The 17,727-nt window shown below is 37.8% G+C and overlaps 1 protein-coding gene across 1 annotated transcript in view; it reads left to right on the top strand.

The window, feature by feature from the left end:
• CNTNAP5 (contactin associated protein family member 5) overlaps window positions 1-17,727 on the top strand; it is a 958,268-nt gene that overhangs the window by 768,197 nt on the left and 172,344 nt on the right. Inside the window, exons 15-18 of the mRNA XM_045850657.1 lie at window positions 1,520-1,647; window positions 1,824-1,994; window positions 6,541-6,759; window positions 15,014-15,253. Coding sequence (XP_045706613.1) covers window positions 1,520-1,647; window positions 1,824-1,994; window positions 6,541-6,759; window positions 15,014-15,253 — 758 coding nt within the window. The remainder of the gene's footprint in view (window positions 1-1,519; window positions 1,648-1,823; window positions 1,995-6,540; window positions 6,760-15,013; window positions 15,254-17,727) is intronic.

Below are 17,727 nucleotides of genomic sequence, written 5' to 3'. Positions count from 1 at the left end.
AATAATTGTCAACTAGTCAGTTGACTAGTTGTTTCCTGCTTGCACAATCAACAAAGGCAAGGCCAAAGTCCTTGACTACCAAGATCTTTAAAACACAGAACAAAATGAGGAGCAACAAAGCAGTAACTGCAAAGACTTTTTTTTTAACCTAGAGATAAAATGTGATAAGAAGCATCCTACATGTGGAGGATACCGGGCCAGCGGTATCCATCGAGGCTGCAGATGCTCACCGAAACACAAGAAAAACAAACACAGGGAAAACTGAGTCCTGTGGGGAAGTAGGGACAAAACGGCCAACTCCCTAGGGGAGAGTGCCTTGGCCACCCTTCCTAAGGGAAAGTGCCTCGTTCTCTCCCTGAGCTGGGTTTTATTGGGTTCGTTTACACAGGAATTCAGGTAAAGCTCATTAATCATTGCCAGGAAGTAAGGATCAAATAATAGATAACAAAGAACTCTGAGGGCCTATTTTGAGTCAGGGTCAGATAGCTAAAGAGCTGTAAAACTTTGAGGAACAAACTTACTTCCTGCTTGGACCCTTATAATTTAATTGAGAGCATTCTAAACAAAGTGGATTTCACAGGATTTTACATATTCTTTCTTAGGCCTGATTGCCCGAGGAACCCACCCTTTGCAGCACCGGTCTGTACCACCCTCTGTCATTGTTTCAGGCTTAGGTGGAGCAAGGGAAGTAAGGCAGCCAAGAGATTAGGAGATTTTCTCTCAGACCATGAGGACTCAGGTTTGTCAAAGCCAAGGGGCGGGGGTCCATCACCCCCTTTTGCTGTAGTCCCCAAAGTCCTTCCTTGAGGGCCTCCCACGTGATCGTGCCTGTCTTCGGTTGTTCCCCCCTTGGGGAATCTTACCTGTCATTGGCTAACCGACCAAGCACTGGGGGCCAGGCAAGGTGAAGTAAAAGGAGCAGAAGCAGTGCTCCTGCCAGGGAGATAAGCTTTTGTCTACTTGGTGGCTTACGGTCCAAGGTTGTTACCTCAGCCTTAGCCTTGGTGGGGGTTACAGCTTCTGATACCAGGCAGGATGGTTCCCAACACCTACGCTCATTAAAATGGTTGGCAGGTGGCTAAAACAAGTGCTTGGAGTGATTTTACAAATAAGCTGTAATAGGGATTTGTGATGCCTATTTCAAACAAGTTCCTGAGATAGCCTGTCACTGTATGAAGAGCTATGAAGAGAGAGGCAATATTTCCTTTATATCAGCACTGCATGGGGCTAGTGGGTGGTCTTAGCTACAACAAGCAAAAGGAAGATATGAAAACTACCTGTGTTTCTTGAAAGACTTAGGAAAAATGCAAAGTCAGCTTGTTTTGGGAAGCTAGCCATGGGTTTTGTAATTGGCATTGCAGCTTTTCACACACTTTTAGGAGATGAAAGGCTCACTGTTACCCTCCATCCTGCTCCACCCTGTGGCAACTACCAAAATTATTCTCTAAAGAGGAGTCTTGGTAAAGGGTCCCTGTGTTATCCACCTTTTCTCCTTTTGTCTTAAATTGATGTTTTTCAGGACAAATGATACTGGCTTTCTTTCCTTCAAAGACCACTTGCCTGTAACTCAGATAGTTATCACTGATACCAACAGATCAAACTCAGAAGCTGCTTGGAAAATTGGTCCTCTGCGTTGCTACGGTGACCGTGAGTACTAATGGAAAGCACCTTTCTTTCTGCATTACATAAGCACAGTATGTTTTTATTCCCTTACCCCTTTCCATGCAGTTTCCCCCAAGCTTTAGAATTATCACCTACATTTGCAGCTTTCTATACCCCATTGCCAAACAGTAAACCATGCTTAAGGGTTTTCTTATTTGCAGGGCACTTCTGGAATGCAGTCTCATTTTATACAGAAGCCTCTTACCTACACTTTCCTACCTTCCATGCGGAATTCAGTGCTGATATTTCCTTCTTTTTTAAAACCACGGCTTTATCTGGAGTTTTTCTAGAAAATCTTGGCATTACAGACTTCATCCGACTTGAAATAAGCTGTAAGTTCCCTCGTTTATGAATTAATATAATTGCTCAACAGAAGAAACTCCAGTCTTAACTTTGTCACTGAGTGCCAATTTATACTGCAAAATTAATGTCACTGGACATCTGTAAAATTAGCAATGACAATTTCTAGTTCCTTCCAATGTTTTTGTATTATCATCACCTATTAGTATTTAGTCATTCTCTCATCAAAAAAAGTGTATTCCCTAAATTTCCATGGATAACTATGGCAGTGACCTTTATGTGATGATCCGTGGGTGTTTCTTACCTATGACTTCAAGTTTCCACACCACAGAATATGTTCATGACAATTTCTGTGGAAAGCTGAAGGTCTATTATTATGCTTTCTATCCATATTTGGCATCTACTTTTTTGTTGTATTTTTGCTCTAAAAGTAATATCCTCACTTATTTCTTACCTTTAGAAATGAGTCTCTACCTAATGAGAATCCCCAGTGTTTCTCTCCCACTTCATCATGAAATTTGGTGTATTTAGTGCATTTGATGCCACAATGGATCACCTTTTAACATTCTATATTCGATACATAAGTTAAATTAAAAATAAAAAATGCAGATCGTAAGATGCCCTATCATTAAACTTTAATACATAATCTGTTAATAAAAATATTCCAATACAAGAAGAAGACAATATAATAGTTGAATATTTTTCAATTGCATTAATTACTTTTTATAAAAAGGGAAAATTGTACCTGCATACTGTTTTGTCCAGTAACAATAAGAACAATAACATTTCTACTTCTTAGGCTTTACTTCTACAAATCTGTGAATGACTTCATCAAAATTGATCTTTGCATGCTCATGTTTAATATACTATAATCAGATTTATCCCCTATTTTCTCTCATATTTATCAACAGATATTTTTTATAAATTTAAAATTAATTTTTACATTGAAAAATAGATGTATAAATTGCAGGAAATGTTTTCACCATAAGAATACATTTGGTACAGATTTATACAAATCCTATTTTACAATAAATTAAAAATATTTCAATTCTTTCTATGTATATTTTTCAGAATCACATCTAATAACTTTCAGATATCTCTGTAATAAAAAATCATACTAAAATATTTTCCCCAGAAAATTCATCATAGATTGCTATTCTATTTGGTAAAACTTAAAGGATTTCTGAGTATTTCAATTTGCTTGAGCTCTCTTTTCAAGCAATTTTGTCCACAACCCCTATGGTACTATATATTCATGTGTTTCAAGAGATTTTATTTAAATAATGACAGGTCAGTAATTATAAAGTTGAAAAATCAGAACTTCAATTCTTGTTCTTAAAAATAAATGAATACAGGATGGGGCAAAAGTGGGTTTACAGTTGTGAGTAGGTGAAATTCAGAATTTATTCTTTTATAATTATTTATTAATTATTATATTATTTTCCACAAGAACAACTGTAAACTTACTTTTGTCCTACCCTGTATGTCTGAGTTTGCATGTTCAGGACCCAGCAGCATATGTGAAGTTCTTTCTATTAATTTCCCTCTAGAGTAGAATACATTCTAAATGAGAAGTAATAGAAAGTACTATTTGAGACTTACATGTATATATTATTAAAATTACACTAACATCAGCATTTGTTATACTTAGACTAAAAAAAAATCTATAGAGGACTGTTATGACTTATATGTAGATATAGTGGTACACAGTAATAACAAGAAACAGATATACTTTCAGGTGCTTATGCTAGTGTTTCTGCTTGCCACACTGGGGGTACCTTCTTATTTCTTATATACAGGGTAGATTGCTCCCATCATCTTGCCCTTGTTATACCCATAACCATGAAGACTCATGCTTGTCATTAAGAGTCTCATTCATCTGTGTAAAAATTGATATTTTCTATAGTTTGCTTGAGGCAGTTGACCATATTACAGTAATGTGACCTCATCCTATACCCTTGAAAGCATAACTCATGTCTCACCAGCAGAAAATCAGATATTTAAGAGCTCCAGAAAAAGAGCAAAAAACATTAACCAGAGGAGATAGCTGCAGTGTATATACACTTCTCCCACAAATTATCAATCACTATGTGTTCCTTTTGCAATTACACACAATTTGTAAAGCAATTAAATATTGTTAATTGGTGATTTTGACCTCCTTTTACTCCAGCAATCAAGACTATTAAGAGAGGAGACTGGTGACTTTAGTGTGAAATAAGATCCCCTGTACCTAAATTGTACTGGAAAAGATGTGGAGTTGAGTGCCAACTATTTCATAATATAACTATAATAACCCCAATGTAAATTTAATAAAAATTAGGCTTCAAGGCCATTTGATTCATCCAAGCAGCAGCTAATGTTGTGGCTTATTATCACATGGTAATAAGCAATGATTTATTGTTTATTACATTTCAATGTCCAATTTGTACTTTTTGGTACTATATTTTGGATTGTACAAAAATTTCTTAAATGCAAGTAATATTACATTTAATAAAAATTTAAAATCTATCAGGATTAATTTATAAACAACCTGACATTTAGGTGCAGTTTTTTATTTCTCATTTTACAAATAAGAAAACTGAGACGGAACAAGGTGCAACACCTACCTGAGGTTATGAAGACTCCAGAGTCCACACTTTCAAATTCCATTTTAAAGTGATGCAGGCACCAGCCTGCAGTGTCTACATCATTGTGGATGAAATGAGACCTTCACATGGACTACTGAGTCCAGTGGAGGAAAAGGGACAATGTAGCTTTTCTCTGAAGGGGAGCAAAAGCCCTGGCCTACACCATGATAGGCCTTTATTTCTATCTCTGGGCACATTACATGATGGTCCTCATTCACTATGCCCAGGTTCACTTTAGGTGGTTACCTTTTACAGAAAACAAAGGAGCCAATGCCACTAATCACATCACAGAAGAGGGATATTTGCAAACGAAAAGGCAAAAGTGGTTGAACTGGTTAAACCCATCTTTGGAAGGTTTCACATGGATTTTAGGAAGTTACTTTGCAGTAAAAGCCCTCAATTCAGGATGAGGGAGCTTTTTAGCAAGAGCAAGACTCAAAGTGGCCTAGGCACATTGCAGGCCTGATTCCCCACAGGAGAATCTATCCCTGGGCGTGGGTCCTGTGCATCTTCGAAAGAGAGCTGGGCCCACGCCACACAGAACAGTCTCGGTCTCCTACATTATAGGCCTCTATCTCATTGCTTTTCCTCTAAGCCAGGGCTCACATTTGCCAGAATGCAAAATAATTCAAGTTCTCAATTACTTAAAATTCTGCAGATTGAGGTTTTTTATACCAAGACTTGCTTTCAGTTAGGGTTTAAGCTAAAGAAGGAGTGGTCCAGGGTGGTGTCTGACCTCTGATAATTCAGATCTTGCAGCTGATGACTTTATCAGATCTTGCAGCTGCAATAAATACCCATGTTCTGTTTTAGGGGTAAAGGAAAGGGGACAACTTCAAGGTGCTAGAAAAAAAGGGAAGGTCTGATGTATGAAGGTTCTGTTTATTGAATTGGACTGTCTACTCCTTAACTGCAATTTATAATTTAACCTCCACTTCCTTTAGATTTAGAAAAAAATTGTGTAATACTAGCATATATAAGAGGATATGCTCAATTGAGAAAAGATAATTCTAAGTTTGAAGTAAGATTAAGCTTAGTATCTGAGAAAGAGAAAATTACTCACAATTCTAAGAATTTTTTTACCTATAAAATGGAGATATAAATAAAGCATTTCTAAGAGGGTTGTTTTGAGGATGAAAATGATAGAATCTATGGTCAGTGCTTAGTACAGTTCCTGACAGACTTCACTGTACCTACTGTGCTGTGTCTACTTCTCTCTCTTTTTCTCTCTCTCTATGGCTCTATGACTTCTGCTGCCACAACTATCACCACCACTATTATCATTGTCATATCATTATATGTATTACTGACCCTCACTGGATGCAACTGGCTTGTATGATATGTAGATTGATATAGAAGGGCAGAGTCAGGGAAGGAGCCCAGAGTGGGGAGGGAGGTACATGTGTTTCATACCAAACACCACCACTTGCAGCTATGTCTCCTTGCACAGACACTTAAACTTTCTGAGCCTCTCTCTTTTTTTAATCTTAGTGCAAATGCTTATATCACATGTATCAATAAAATAACATGGAGAAGTGCACTGGATATTCCAGGCCATGAGTCTTTTCCTTAAAAGAGTGGAGCTGCCTAGCTAACCCAGTATCTATATATATCAAGGAAGACAGGAAGCCAACAATGGACACAGAATACCCAGACCTTTGGCACATATATATATATATGTATCAGATTGACATTGGTATTGCGGGTCCCTACACTATTACCTGAATTCTCAGACTCAGAACTGACTGAGCCAAAATAAAATCTTGAGGCATAGTATTTGGTATATATTACTATCAATGTTAATTTTAATACTGCAGGGGTTTCTACTGAACTCCTCTTTATCTAGCTATTGACTTATGATTGTTTATATTATTTAGTCACAATATGCTTGTGCCCTAAATGCATTGATGACTCCTTTCATCTTTCTACCTATTTCCTTTTTTGGTTTCAGCTCCTTCTGAGATCACTTTTGCCATTGATGTTGGGAATGGTCCCATAGAGCTCGTAGTCCAGTCTCCTTCTCTTCTGAATGACAACCAATGGCATTATGTTCGGGCCGAGAGGAACCTCAAGGTGACCTCACTCCAAGTGGACAGCCTCCCCAGGATGAGCAGGGAGACTTTGGAGGAGGGCCATTTCCGACTTCAGCTGAACAGCCAGCTGTTTGTAGGTAGGGGGAATCTTAAGGTGTTCTTTTCTTTTTTTAGATTTTATTTATTTATTTTTAGAGAGGGAAGGAAGAGAGATAGAGAGAGAGAGAAACATCATTGTGTGGTTGCTGGGGGTTATGGCCTGCAACCCAGGCATTTACCCTGGCTGGGAATCGAACCTATGACACTTTGGTTCACAGCCCGCACTCAATTCACTGAGCTGAGCTACGCCAGCCAGGGGAATCTTAAGGCATTCTTTATGGTAAAATCCCTGCAAAACCATCCTGTGACCAGGCCTAAGAGAAATTGCTTTTATTTTAAACCAAAGAAATGAATAAAATATGATATAAAACATTTATAATTGTAAATTTTATTTTACAAATTCTTTCTTGCTTGCTTCATTAGCCACAGCAATAAAAGATTATGCCAGAAAAAGATTATGTAGCAAATTCTGAGGTGATCTCAGACTTTTTTGTATCTTTTATCCTTGTACATATCTAGGGATTTCTGTTATTTTTATTTTTATAATCATAATACTCTTAGAAAAATAATATATAAGCTATTTACACCCTAGCAGTGCCAACTAGAAGTCAGTGGGATACATTTTCCCCTTTTGGCTGATACTTAACTCCTAGGAATTATCATAACAGTGTAATGAAATATGCTGTACCATCTAAAATGGATTTTAGTCATCAGTAATATGATGATGATCACTTCTCTCCCTTTTGGCTAGGATCAAATGTAGTAATATTATGAGGGAAGAAACTATTGATTTTTAAACTAGGAGCTTCTTTGATACTCCCTAAAATCATATTACTTGGGTTGCTGCCTTACACCTGCACATAAAGCAGTCTTCACCCCCAAGCAAATGACTCTCTACTGCTCATTAACTCCATTAGACTCAGGTCAGGCTTTAGACAAGTTGTTCATCTGAACTGGCTACCACTGCTGATCATAGGGGACTGGAAAAGTTCAGACATCATTCACTGAGTCATTCATTTATTCATTTCATAGTCACTGAGAACATAATGTACATCAGACTCCTTGTTGAATGGTGGAAACTGACAGACAAATTGTGCAGTGACACTGCTTTCAAAGAGCTCACAGTTGTGTGTGTGTGTGTGTGTGAGAGAGAGAATTTAGCTACACTAGTCCAAGTCAGAAAGATCAGTCTTATAGCTGTAATTTAGAAAGGATTTTTCATAAATATGTTGAGCAGGGCAGGTAAAGCTTTAAAGTACAAAAATAGCCATAAATGTTAGGGATATTATAATATTATTAAACCAAAGAAGCTTTTCTTACATAAAATTTGAAGCTCAGATGCTTAAAACATGATATATATGGGTTCCAAAAGTTGCCAATCTCCCCAGATTTAATTTTCTTCTTCTTTTTAAAAAATTTAACCAACTCTCACACTACATAGCCTTCCTGTAAGTAACAACATTCCATCATCAATCAACTGGTGTTTTTACTTGCTTCTTTTATATTTGGGTTTGTAAAATTTTTAGCCCTGAAAAATGTGGTCACTGAAAGCATGTAAGCTAAAAGAAAAGTAAGAGAATATGTCATATTCTCTTTTCTCAACAGGAATCATTCCTTCTTCATCTGTCATGTTTTTCATATCTAGCAGAAGCTATGATATAAGTGATTAAAACAATGTTATGATTATAAGACATTTACTTAATAGCTTATTTAAGTGATATGATTTATTATTAAAATAATTTAAAAATGTATATCAATGTTTTAATTCTCTTTAAATATCTCTTTATTTCTCTAAAGAAGTTTGTTAATCATCAAAATTTTTTTGTGAAATAAATTCAAGTAGTTTGAAATTTTATAAATTATATTCATGCCAAAGTTTAATTTCTCTTCAGTGTTCACAAATATTTCAGGCTGAAATTTGTGTATAAAAATGGAATAATGTTTGATACTTTCATGAAAATTTCATATAGCAATGCATTATCATATGTCCTGAATATGTGATAATTTTCTGCAAGTCAACAGGACAAAATAGGCAGCTGTATTTCATGGCAGGTATTTCTCTGTAGATATTTCAATTAAACTGATCACAAAGATATTGAGTTATAGAAGTATGTAGATGGATCTAGAGGTGACACTTTGCTCAAGGTGGAGCCAAAGTCAGAGGAGCCAAGGTCAGCTGTGGCAAGAGCACCTGCTTCTGTTTCTCTCCAATAAATTCCATCTCAGATGTTACTCAGCTTTATTTGTCTCGATGTACATGAAGAAGAAAAATGCTGTTGGAGGTTATTTTAGTCTGTGGATTTGAATTTTGTTGTTTAGTGTTCAGTGATATATCCATTTAGAAATATAAGGTATCTCAAAATGCTGAGGTTGTGATATTTCTAGTTTTATAATTTAGTGGTTAAAAAAGAGCAAAAATCAGAACAACAACAACAATAAGAACATGCTTTATTTAGCTACAGCAACCCAAATAGAGAATTGGATTCCCTATCATTTCAAAATTTAGAGACACTGAATATTTTTATTTGCTGGGCTGGAAAAGATATTAGTATGATCTTCTTTATTGTGATAAATTGAATGTGGTTGTACTTAAATATTAATTTGGTTGTGCCTGGCCAGATATCTTTAGCCACTGAACTATCTTTCAGTCATTTAACATGGTAATCACCTTTATTGCCTCTGTGTTCCTAAGTGCTTCCTGAGTACCAGAAATGGGTTGAATTTCATAGAATAAGGTGGACTTCTTTGTATTGCCCTTGATACTGGAATGTGAAGTTGAAGTTCTGGTAACATTAGTCAATTCACACTGGATTCCCAGAAAGAATATTTTAACTTCAGGCTTTTATAACCACAATAGTTACAGTTACATTTACAACCATGCATTTTCACTGATCACATTTTCTTTAACAGAGTAGGAGAAACTTTATAACATATGGCTTCTGAAGTGTATGCTGATTGCTTGTGATTGCTCCACCTTTGATACTCTTGGAGGTTTCATCCATCTGCTTTGCTCTTCCCTGCTAATGTGCCAGTCACTATGAGAATGAGGCAAGAGGATTCCAAGAACTTGCACCCTTGGCAAACAGTGAAATAAGGAGATCTGGGTATGAATTCCAAGTAAATTGCCAGCAGTCCATGAGGCCTTGGTAGAAAAGCAACTAGACTAAGCATACTCATTTTTTCATCTGCAGAATGAAAATGATGGGTACGGTAACTAATTTTTTACATTGTCAGGATTTACTATCTCTATGTACATCATTAAGAATGACATCTTTAGCCCTGGCTGGCATGGCTCAGTGGATTGAGTGTGGGCTGCAAACCAAAGCATCGCAGGTTCGATTCCCAGTAAGGGCACATGCCTGGATTACATGCCACAACCCCCAGCAACCGCACATTGATGTTTCTCTCTCTCCCTCTTTCACCCTCCCTTCCCTCTCTGAAAATAAATAAATACAATCTTAAAAAAAAAAGAATGACATCTTTAGCCTCATGCCTATGTATGTGTAGCAGCAAGGAAAAGTCTCATTTTCTCCAAGTATGACAATATCAAATTTTTCTAGATGTGCTGCAATTATAGAGTGGGCATTTGTAGAGATGTTGGCCTGTGAGTCTCATTTTTGTGTGGCATTATTTCCATCTTACTTGTCTTTCATGGAACTTAGTTTCCCACCTTTTCAGCTTGATTTCTTTGTCTATGTCAAAATAAACTATAGTTACTACCAACTTATAACTCCTTGGGGAAAATCCTACACTGTCTTGGTAAATAATAAAGTTGCAGAGATCCAAAGTGTTTCTCTTGCTTCCACACTGGCAGGAAATTGGGAATATAGGAAATATCCCTATATTCAGGTAAATCATGTCAACTGTGGTGAGGGCACAAAAGAGAACAGAGGCCCTTATACTTGTGCTCAAGGAGGGCACAAGAAATTGAGCTGTGTCTCTGGAATCACTGAGCATTTGTCCAGAGGATGCATGGAGGTTTTCTAAGACAGACTGAAAATGATGATGGCCACATTTTTAAGAATTGATTCATGTTCAGTCTAAAGAAATAACATTACAATGAGCATACTTAATACCAAGAGCCAGCTGAAGAGTTTCATCTAACAGAGCTTCTAGTGAGGACAGCTAACTAATGGTGTAAGGTGTCAGCAAGAGTGATATGAAAGTCAAGAGGATAAATACATGTATATATGTCACTTAGGAGAAGAAACTATGTAAAACACCAGGAGAAGGAAGTTGAATAATCACTCATTTGTAGTACTGGTCCAAACTGTCTAATCAAATAGCTCATTTTAGGATTTTAGGGCTGTGAAGATATACAGGCTTTGAAGGTTAAGAGATCTCAGTATGATTCCTGGTTCTGTTATATAAATTCAGGTGTGACTCAGTCTGTTGGGCACTGTCCCACAAACTGAACAGTTGCTGGTTCAATTCCCAGTCAGGGCACATGCTTGGGTTGCAGGCCAGGTCCCCAGTTAGGGGCATGAGTGAGGCAAATAGTGATGTTTCTTTTTCACTTTGATGTTTCTCTCCCCTTTTTTCCCCTTCCCTTCTCCTCTCTCTAAAAATAAATTAATATAATTTTTAAAAATATGTTTGATCCTTGACTCTGGCCAAAGCAGTGTCTGTGACACTAAGTTTTTTCAACTATCTAATGTGAATAATATGGATAATTCATTTTTTCATCATGCAGTCATTCAATGAGTTAATTATAAAGTTTCTAGCATATAGTAAAAATGTTTGTTTTTGTTAGAATTAGAGACATTTTTCTCATTCTCAGACTACTTGTGGCTTAAGTATGAGACTCCGTTAAATGATTTTTAGCAGCTTTAAGGGTAATGCTACATTCCTGTTGTTGTTCCTTCAACCTTGTGTAAACTCTAGACAAGCTGCAGACAAATCCACAAGGGCCAGGAAGGCAATGTGAATGTTTGATGTGATCCTGGTAAGAATGTGGCCATTGGAGAGTGCATGCAGGTCATTTTTTAGTGCAGCTGAGTTTTGTCATTCAGGAAGCAAGTTCATTGTTAACAGATCTTCTGATTCTTTAGTGGAATATTTACTAGAATTTTTAAAAATGGCTTCTGTTTTAAAAATAGGCAAAGAGTTAAAATAAATACTGGGTGGGCAAGAAATATGTAAACTGAGGAATATGTGCATATGAGTGTAGGTGTGTGTGTTTGTGATGGTAGGGATGAAGGAGGAGTGCTGTGAAGTGCATGGAGGAAGGTGCCATATGACATAAACACAAGGTACATGCTAAGGTCTAAAGTCAAGACACACCATGGGCATGGGGAAGCCATTAACAATTCAGGTGTCTGATACCCTGAAGTCAGAGCAGGAAGATGAAGAGATAAGTAGAGACAAGACCTTTCATTGTATATCAGCTGTGCTAAGGATTGGAGCTTATTTTTCCACATATGACTATTCTTCAAAGGGTATAAAACAGGTCTGGCAGAATTAAATTTTTACATATGGTTGATCTCTCTGATTGCAAGGTGGTGAGTGGATGCAAAGAGTCAGAGCTGAGAGTAAAGACATCAATTGTTTTTTTTGCTGGATTCAAGTGGTGTGTGGCTCTAGGTGTGGAAGGAAGCAGATGGGTCCAAGATATCTGGAAGAGGAGATCCACAGGACTGGTTGTGGGGGAAGGGCTGTGAGAGAAGAGGAGTATGGAAAACTGTGGCTGCATTTCTGCCCAGTATTCAAGTTTAGCGGAGATTCACACCTCTAACACATATTGTACACAGAGTAGATAATGTCAGAAATGGAGGGCACTGACAACCTGACAGGGTATGAGTGTGTGAGTGGGGAACATCATTTTAGAATTATTCTATACTGAGTCTACATACAGGGGTGAACAAAAGTAAGTTTACAGTTGTGAGTACACAAAACACAGAGTTTATTCTTATATTGTTAATTAATTAGTGTATTACTTTCCATACAAACAACTGTAAACTTGCTTTTGCCTGCACTTGCATTACTTCTATTGTTTCTCCATAAAAAATAGAGCCTAAACTCTAATTTTTGTTTGTTTTTCTTTTCCCTTGTAAAAAATAAAAAGCAGTCAGGTAAAACCTGATACTTAGTTAATTGGCCAGTGAGTTCTTAGACCATTGTGTCATTGTGTTTTGTCAGCACCTGGGATAGCACTGATTCCCCTTTGTTTGGGTCATTTTCACTATACTATGTCTCAAACATCAGGGGGTGCTTTTCTGTCAGAGGAACCACCCTAGTCACTCTTCCCATTTAGAAATTTTTACTGAGTCACATGCAAAAATAATCTGCAATAGATCCTTCATTCTCCACTCTGCTAGAATAAAAGTGCCACTAAGAAGATATATGAAGAGTTATTTAAATCCACCACAAGGAATAACAACAAAATGAAGGAAAAATAAAATAAAATATTTGACTACATAAATCCTCTCCTCTTTATTCTACACAATCTCTAGGAAAGAAACAATGAACCTTGCTCTATAATCTGTTTGTATTTTTAATTGTTTTTTCTTGTGGCTAAAAGGAGACACACTCACTAAAATTGAGATAGGCAGAAGAATGCAGTTTGGGTTTGACCCCCTGGCTGGCTTGGGTATCACTTACCAGAACTGAAAATACAATGGTATTTTATCATTAATTCAGGGTAAGAGACTAGATTAATCCTTTAGGAACATTCTGTCTTTAGATGCAGACAGTGACTGCCATACATGTATTTATAGGTCTGATGATATGATGTGATTCAGAGAAGGCAGAATTCTCCATACTTCTACCCTATGTTGCCACCATCCTCATTTTCAATATTTACTTGTCAACCCTGCCATGCTGACTGATGCCAGCAAAAATCACCTTACATATTCATTTCTTTAACTTACAGCTCTGTTTATTATTTAAATCTATATCCCCATTCTGAGATAGCACATTAGGAACTCATATCTGTATCCACCTTGGTGGGAACATACCGGTATTTTTATTTGGTAATTTGCTAGACCAAAATTCAATAAAGTTGCAACAGGAAGGACTAGAGATGAATGAGGCTTGGAAAGCAGAGGTGACTTAAAAAGAAAATAAAAGTGGTTGCTAGTCTGTGTTGTTTCCCAACACACCTTCTCCTCCTTTCCATTAGAATTCCATGTAGAGCCAGAAGACCCAATTGTCCTCCACAATCTATGTGCATGGATTTGAGCCCAAAGCATTGCATTTGGAATAGAACTTGGGTTCCTTATTGCCAAACATGTGTCTTCTCTGGGATCTTCCAAAATTCTCAACACAAAATAAATATCCTTTGATGGGTTGTAACTTAATATCTGGCTTATTGTTTCTCAATACACATTTTTCGGATATTAGACATTTAGGTTAGTAGAATCTTGGATTTCTAACAGTAACAAATGCCCTGAATCTTTGAATCTATTCTGTTCTTAAAAAATTTGCAACAAGTATTGCATATGTCTCTGAAACTGTCAATAGGTAACCTCAGCAGAAAGTGGGGTAGCAATTCTTTTCTGCATTCTAGAAGAAATTTATCTTTCAAATAATAAGTTGAGGGTAATATCTTGGATGGGTAGATAGATACACATATAGTTATAGATATAGATATACCATTATAAGGTTTTACAAGAAGGGATACAAAAGAGCAGTGATTGAGGATGTACTATATCTTAACTAAGCCTTACTGTAAACACATGAAATAGAGTTATTGTTATTGTACAGATCAAGTAGCTGAAGCTCTGGTGAGTCAGTGGTCAGTGTAGCTAATCATCTAGTAACATGGAGTTTGACTCCATGTTTGTCTGGTTCTAAAATCCACCCTCCTTCTAGTTCATCACATTGCACTAATCAAATAAGCATTACAGAGCTCCTTGTGGTTTTCTAATTTCATGAGCCTAGCAACTTGCTTCTAACTTTTCTAGAGGCACAATTTCACTCTATGCATTCAACTTCAGATTTCTGCTATATGCTAAAAAGACTTTTTATTTCATTTGCAAAGAATATGACAACTTTTTATCTTAAAGTTTCTCTCTCAAATGTGTAGAGTACAGAATTCCATATGAAGTATAATCTCTTAAAAAACTGTTTTGAGTGTACATTGGGAGGTGGGTGTTTTTCCCAGCCTGGAAAGGCATGCATTCTGTCAAGGCTCTTTAAATTTCCAATTCTCCATGGAAACTTTAGTGGAAAAGTAACCACAGTATCACAATAGAACAATTGTTAACTGTTATGAATGCCAGTTCCAAACTTTTAAAAAATTGGAACACTTTGATACCTTATATGTTTTTGCTTGTGTTTTTTGCCACTTAGGGGGAACATCATCAAAACAGAAAGGCTTTCTAGGATGCATACGCTCCTTACACTTGAATGGACAGAAACTGGACTTGGAGGAGAGGGCCAAGGTCACATCTGGAGTCCGGCCAGGATGCCCAGGCCATTGCAGCAGTTACGGCAGCATCTGCCACAACGGAGGCAAGTGTGTGGAGAAGCGCAGTGGATACTTCTGCGATTGCACCAGTTCACCATATGAAGGGCCCTTTTGCAAAAAAGGTAAAATAGGCATTTTTGTTTTCCCATGTGCTGTGTTGTAGTACTTACAGCCTATGGCCAAGTCATATTATTCCATCACCTTATATAGTCTTCAAACAATCATTTGGTCTCCTTCAAGTTCTCTCTGTTTAGAGACTGTGCATATCTCCTCAATATAATTACAATTATTCATTATCACTGGGTGTGGGCACTAGCAATGACATCATAAACAAAGGGATAGTAAAAGTATAAGCAGGCTAACCATAGCCAAGAGTCAGCTGAGCACTGGGAGAGGTGGAATCTCATTTCTGTTGGGTCACATGGATCACAAAGGGTGCACTGACTTTCTCAGTTCTACTCCCTCAGTCCATAAATGTAATCAAAGCATCATAGAGTCTAATCCTGGTGGAACTGTAGAAGACCTTAAGCAAACTAAGGCATTTTTACAATAAGGAGAGTGGAGATAAGTTAGTAAAATCAGTATCATGTACTTAGTAAAATCCCCCTATTCTACAGGTGACATGAATGGGATTTGAGGCTTTAAAAGCCCTCCCAAGAGACTCATACTTAGTCCATCAGGGTGCTGAATATGAAACAGAAGACTCAAAATCCCTGCCCTGATGCCTTTCTACATCCCCTCCAAATTTTATTAATTGATTACATTGACAAAAGCTAACCATGGTGAATACACACCTTAGGCAAAGAATGACAGTCATGATATGTTATCGAGAAATTCAAGGTAAGAATACAAAGTGTAATATCTTGTTTTTTATTGTAAATACTTAGTATTTTTAAAGTAGAAGAATGAAAGATTTGGTCTACTATATGCCTTTTCAGAATGTTTAAGTTTATTTTATTGATAAAAAGATTGTTTAGTAAATGCTAAAAATAGTCTTTCAAGAGCAGCATTTAAAGAGATCCAAGATGGCAGTGGAGTAAATGGAAGTTACATGCACTTACTCCTGAGACAAAACTGGATTTACAACTAAAACATAGAACAATCAACTTGAATAACCAACTGAAGAGTAGCTGAACAGAAGTCTTATAACCAAGGATTGACCGAAGAAGCCACAACAAGCCTGGTAGAAAGGGTGGAGACAAAAAAAAATGGACTGGCCTTGCTCCCATGGGCAGAGCTGAGAATCCTAAAAAATATCCTAGCTGATGGGAGTTCCCCCTGAGGAATAAGCTCCCCTGCCCAGAACACCAGAGCCAAGAAGAGGCCCACACATAACATCTGACTATGAAAATCAGTGGGGTTTCTGTCCACAAAGGAGACAGGAGTCTGCTAGATATCCAGGCACACTTTTAAAGCAATAGTGCACAAAATCTCCTTTGTAGTCACTGACCTTGAGCTCCAGGGTAGGGAGGGCTGAGCAGGGCAGAATAGACACTGGGTAAGTAGACACTGGGGTTTGCAGTTCTAGGGAGAGAGCTGAAGAGACAGCTACCAGGGTCCCTGTACTTAGTTTCTCACCCATATAGAAAACACCAACTTTTATGGGTGGAGCACTTCCCTCCATATTGCATCAGACTGGGAAAATGGAATAACCCCACCTTCCAGACTCCCTGGCACTCTGCCCTGCAGAGTTCAGACACTGCAGATGAGTCAGCTGCCTTGTCCCTGGGTATAGAGGTCTGGGCAGAAACAGAGTGTAAATGACTGAGTTGTGTGGCTCTAAGATGGGGGGCCATATTTTTCTTGCACACCAAACTGGCACAGGGCCTTTTTTTCGCAGAGCCGAATCTTGGTCTGTTTGAACCTAATAAACTCTGCTGGCCTCACCCTGATGATACCCTGAGATGCTGTCTCACCACAAAGATCTTTGAACACCCATCTGGTAGCAGCTAGTCTTGGTATATCACGGGACTTTAGCTGAGTGGCTTCAGACCCAGCACTCATAGTGAATTTGAACCTGTGTCAATCTGGTGAATATCGCACTCTTGCAACTCAAGCGCCACCAGAGGCTCATTCACTGACTAAGTCTAAGAGGCAGCCATCAGGTGGAGACTAGTGGAGGTAGATCCTGGGGTGCCCTGGGCCTTTTGAAGACCTGACCCCAGGCTTGCTGCTGGTGGAAGTTGGCCTCAGTGCACAGTTTGCTCCTTCTCATGTATACCCAGTCCAATGTTCATGGCAGTGTTATTTATAGTAGTTAAGCTATGGAAACAGGCCCACTGTCCATCAATAGACAAGTGGGTGAATAAGCTGTTGTACATAAACAAGGTCTGTCCAGTAAATAACCAGCCATGCACTACAAAAAAAATAGAGACATTTGTTGAAGAAGATACAAGATACAAGAAATATTGCACAAAGGACAGTGGTGCCTCAGCTGTCTTCAAAGTAGGCCCCATGGGACCTAAAACAGCTCTCCCAATCACCATGAGCTGCCTGTCATATTTTCCTGAATCTCAGCGACAGTCTGAAATCTCTTTCCTTTCAAAGGTGATTATGACATAACAGTGTGCATAGAAAGCTCTATAGATTCCACCAA

The sequence above is a fragment of the Phyllostomus hastatus genome, unplaced genomic scaffold (genome assembly GCF_019186645.2).
Source record: "Phyllostomus hastatus isolate PE091 unplaced genomic scaffold, TTU_PhHast_1.1 phas_contig_84, whole genome shotgun sequence".
Lineage (NCBI taxonomy): Eukaryota > Metazoa > Chordata > Mammalia > Chiroptera > Phyllostomidae > Phyllostomus > Phyllostomus hastatus.
This window is presented reverse-complemented; position numbering and strand designations above follow the sequence as displayed.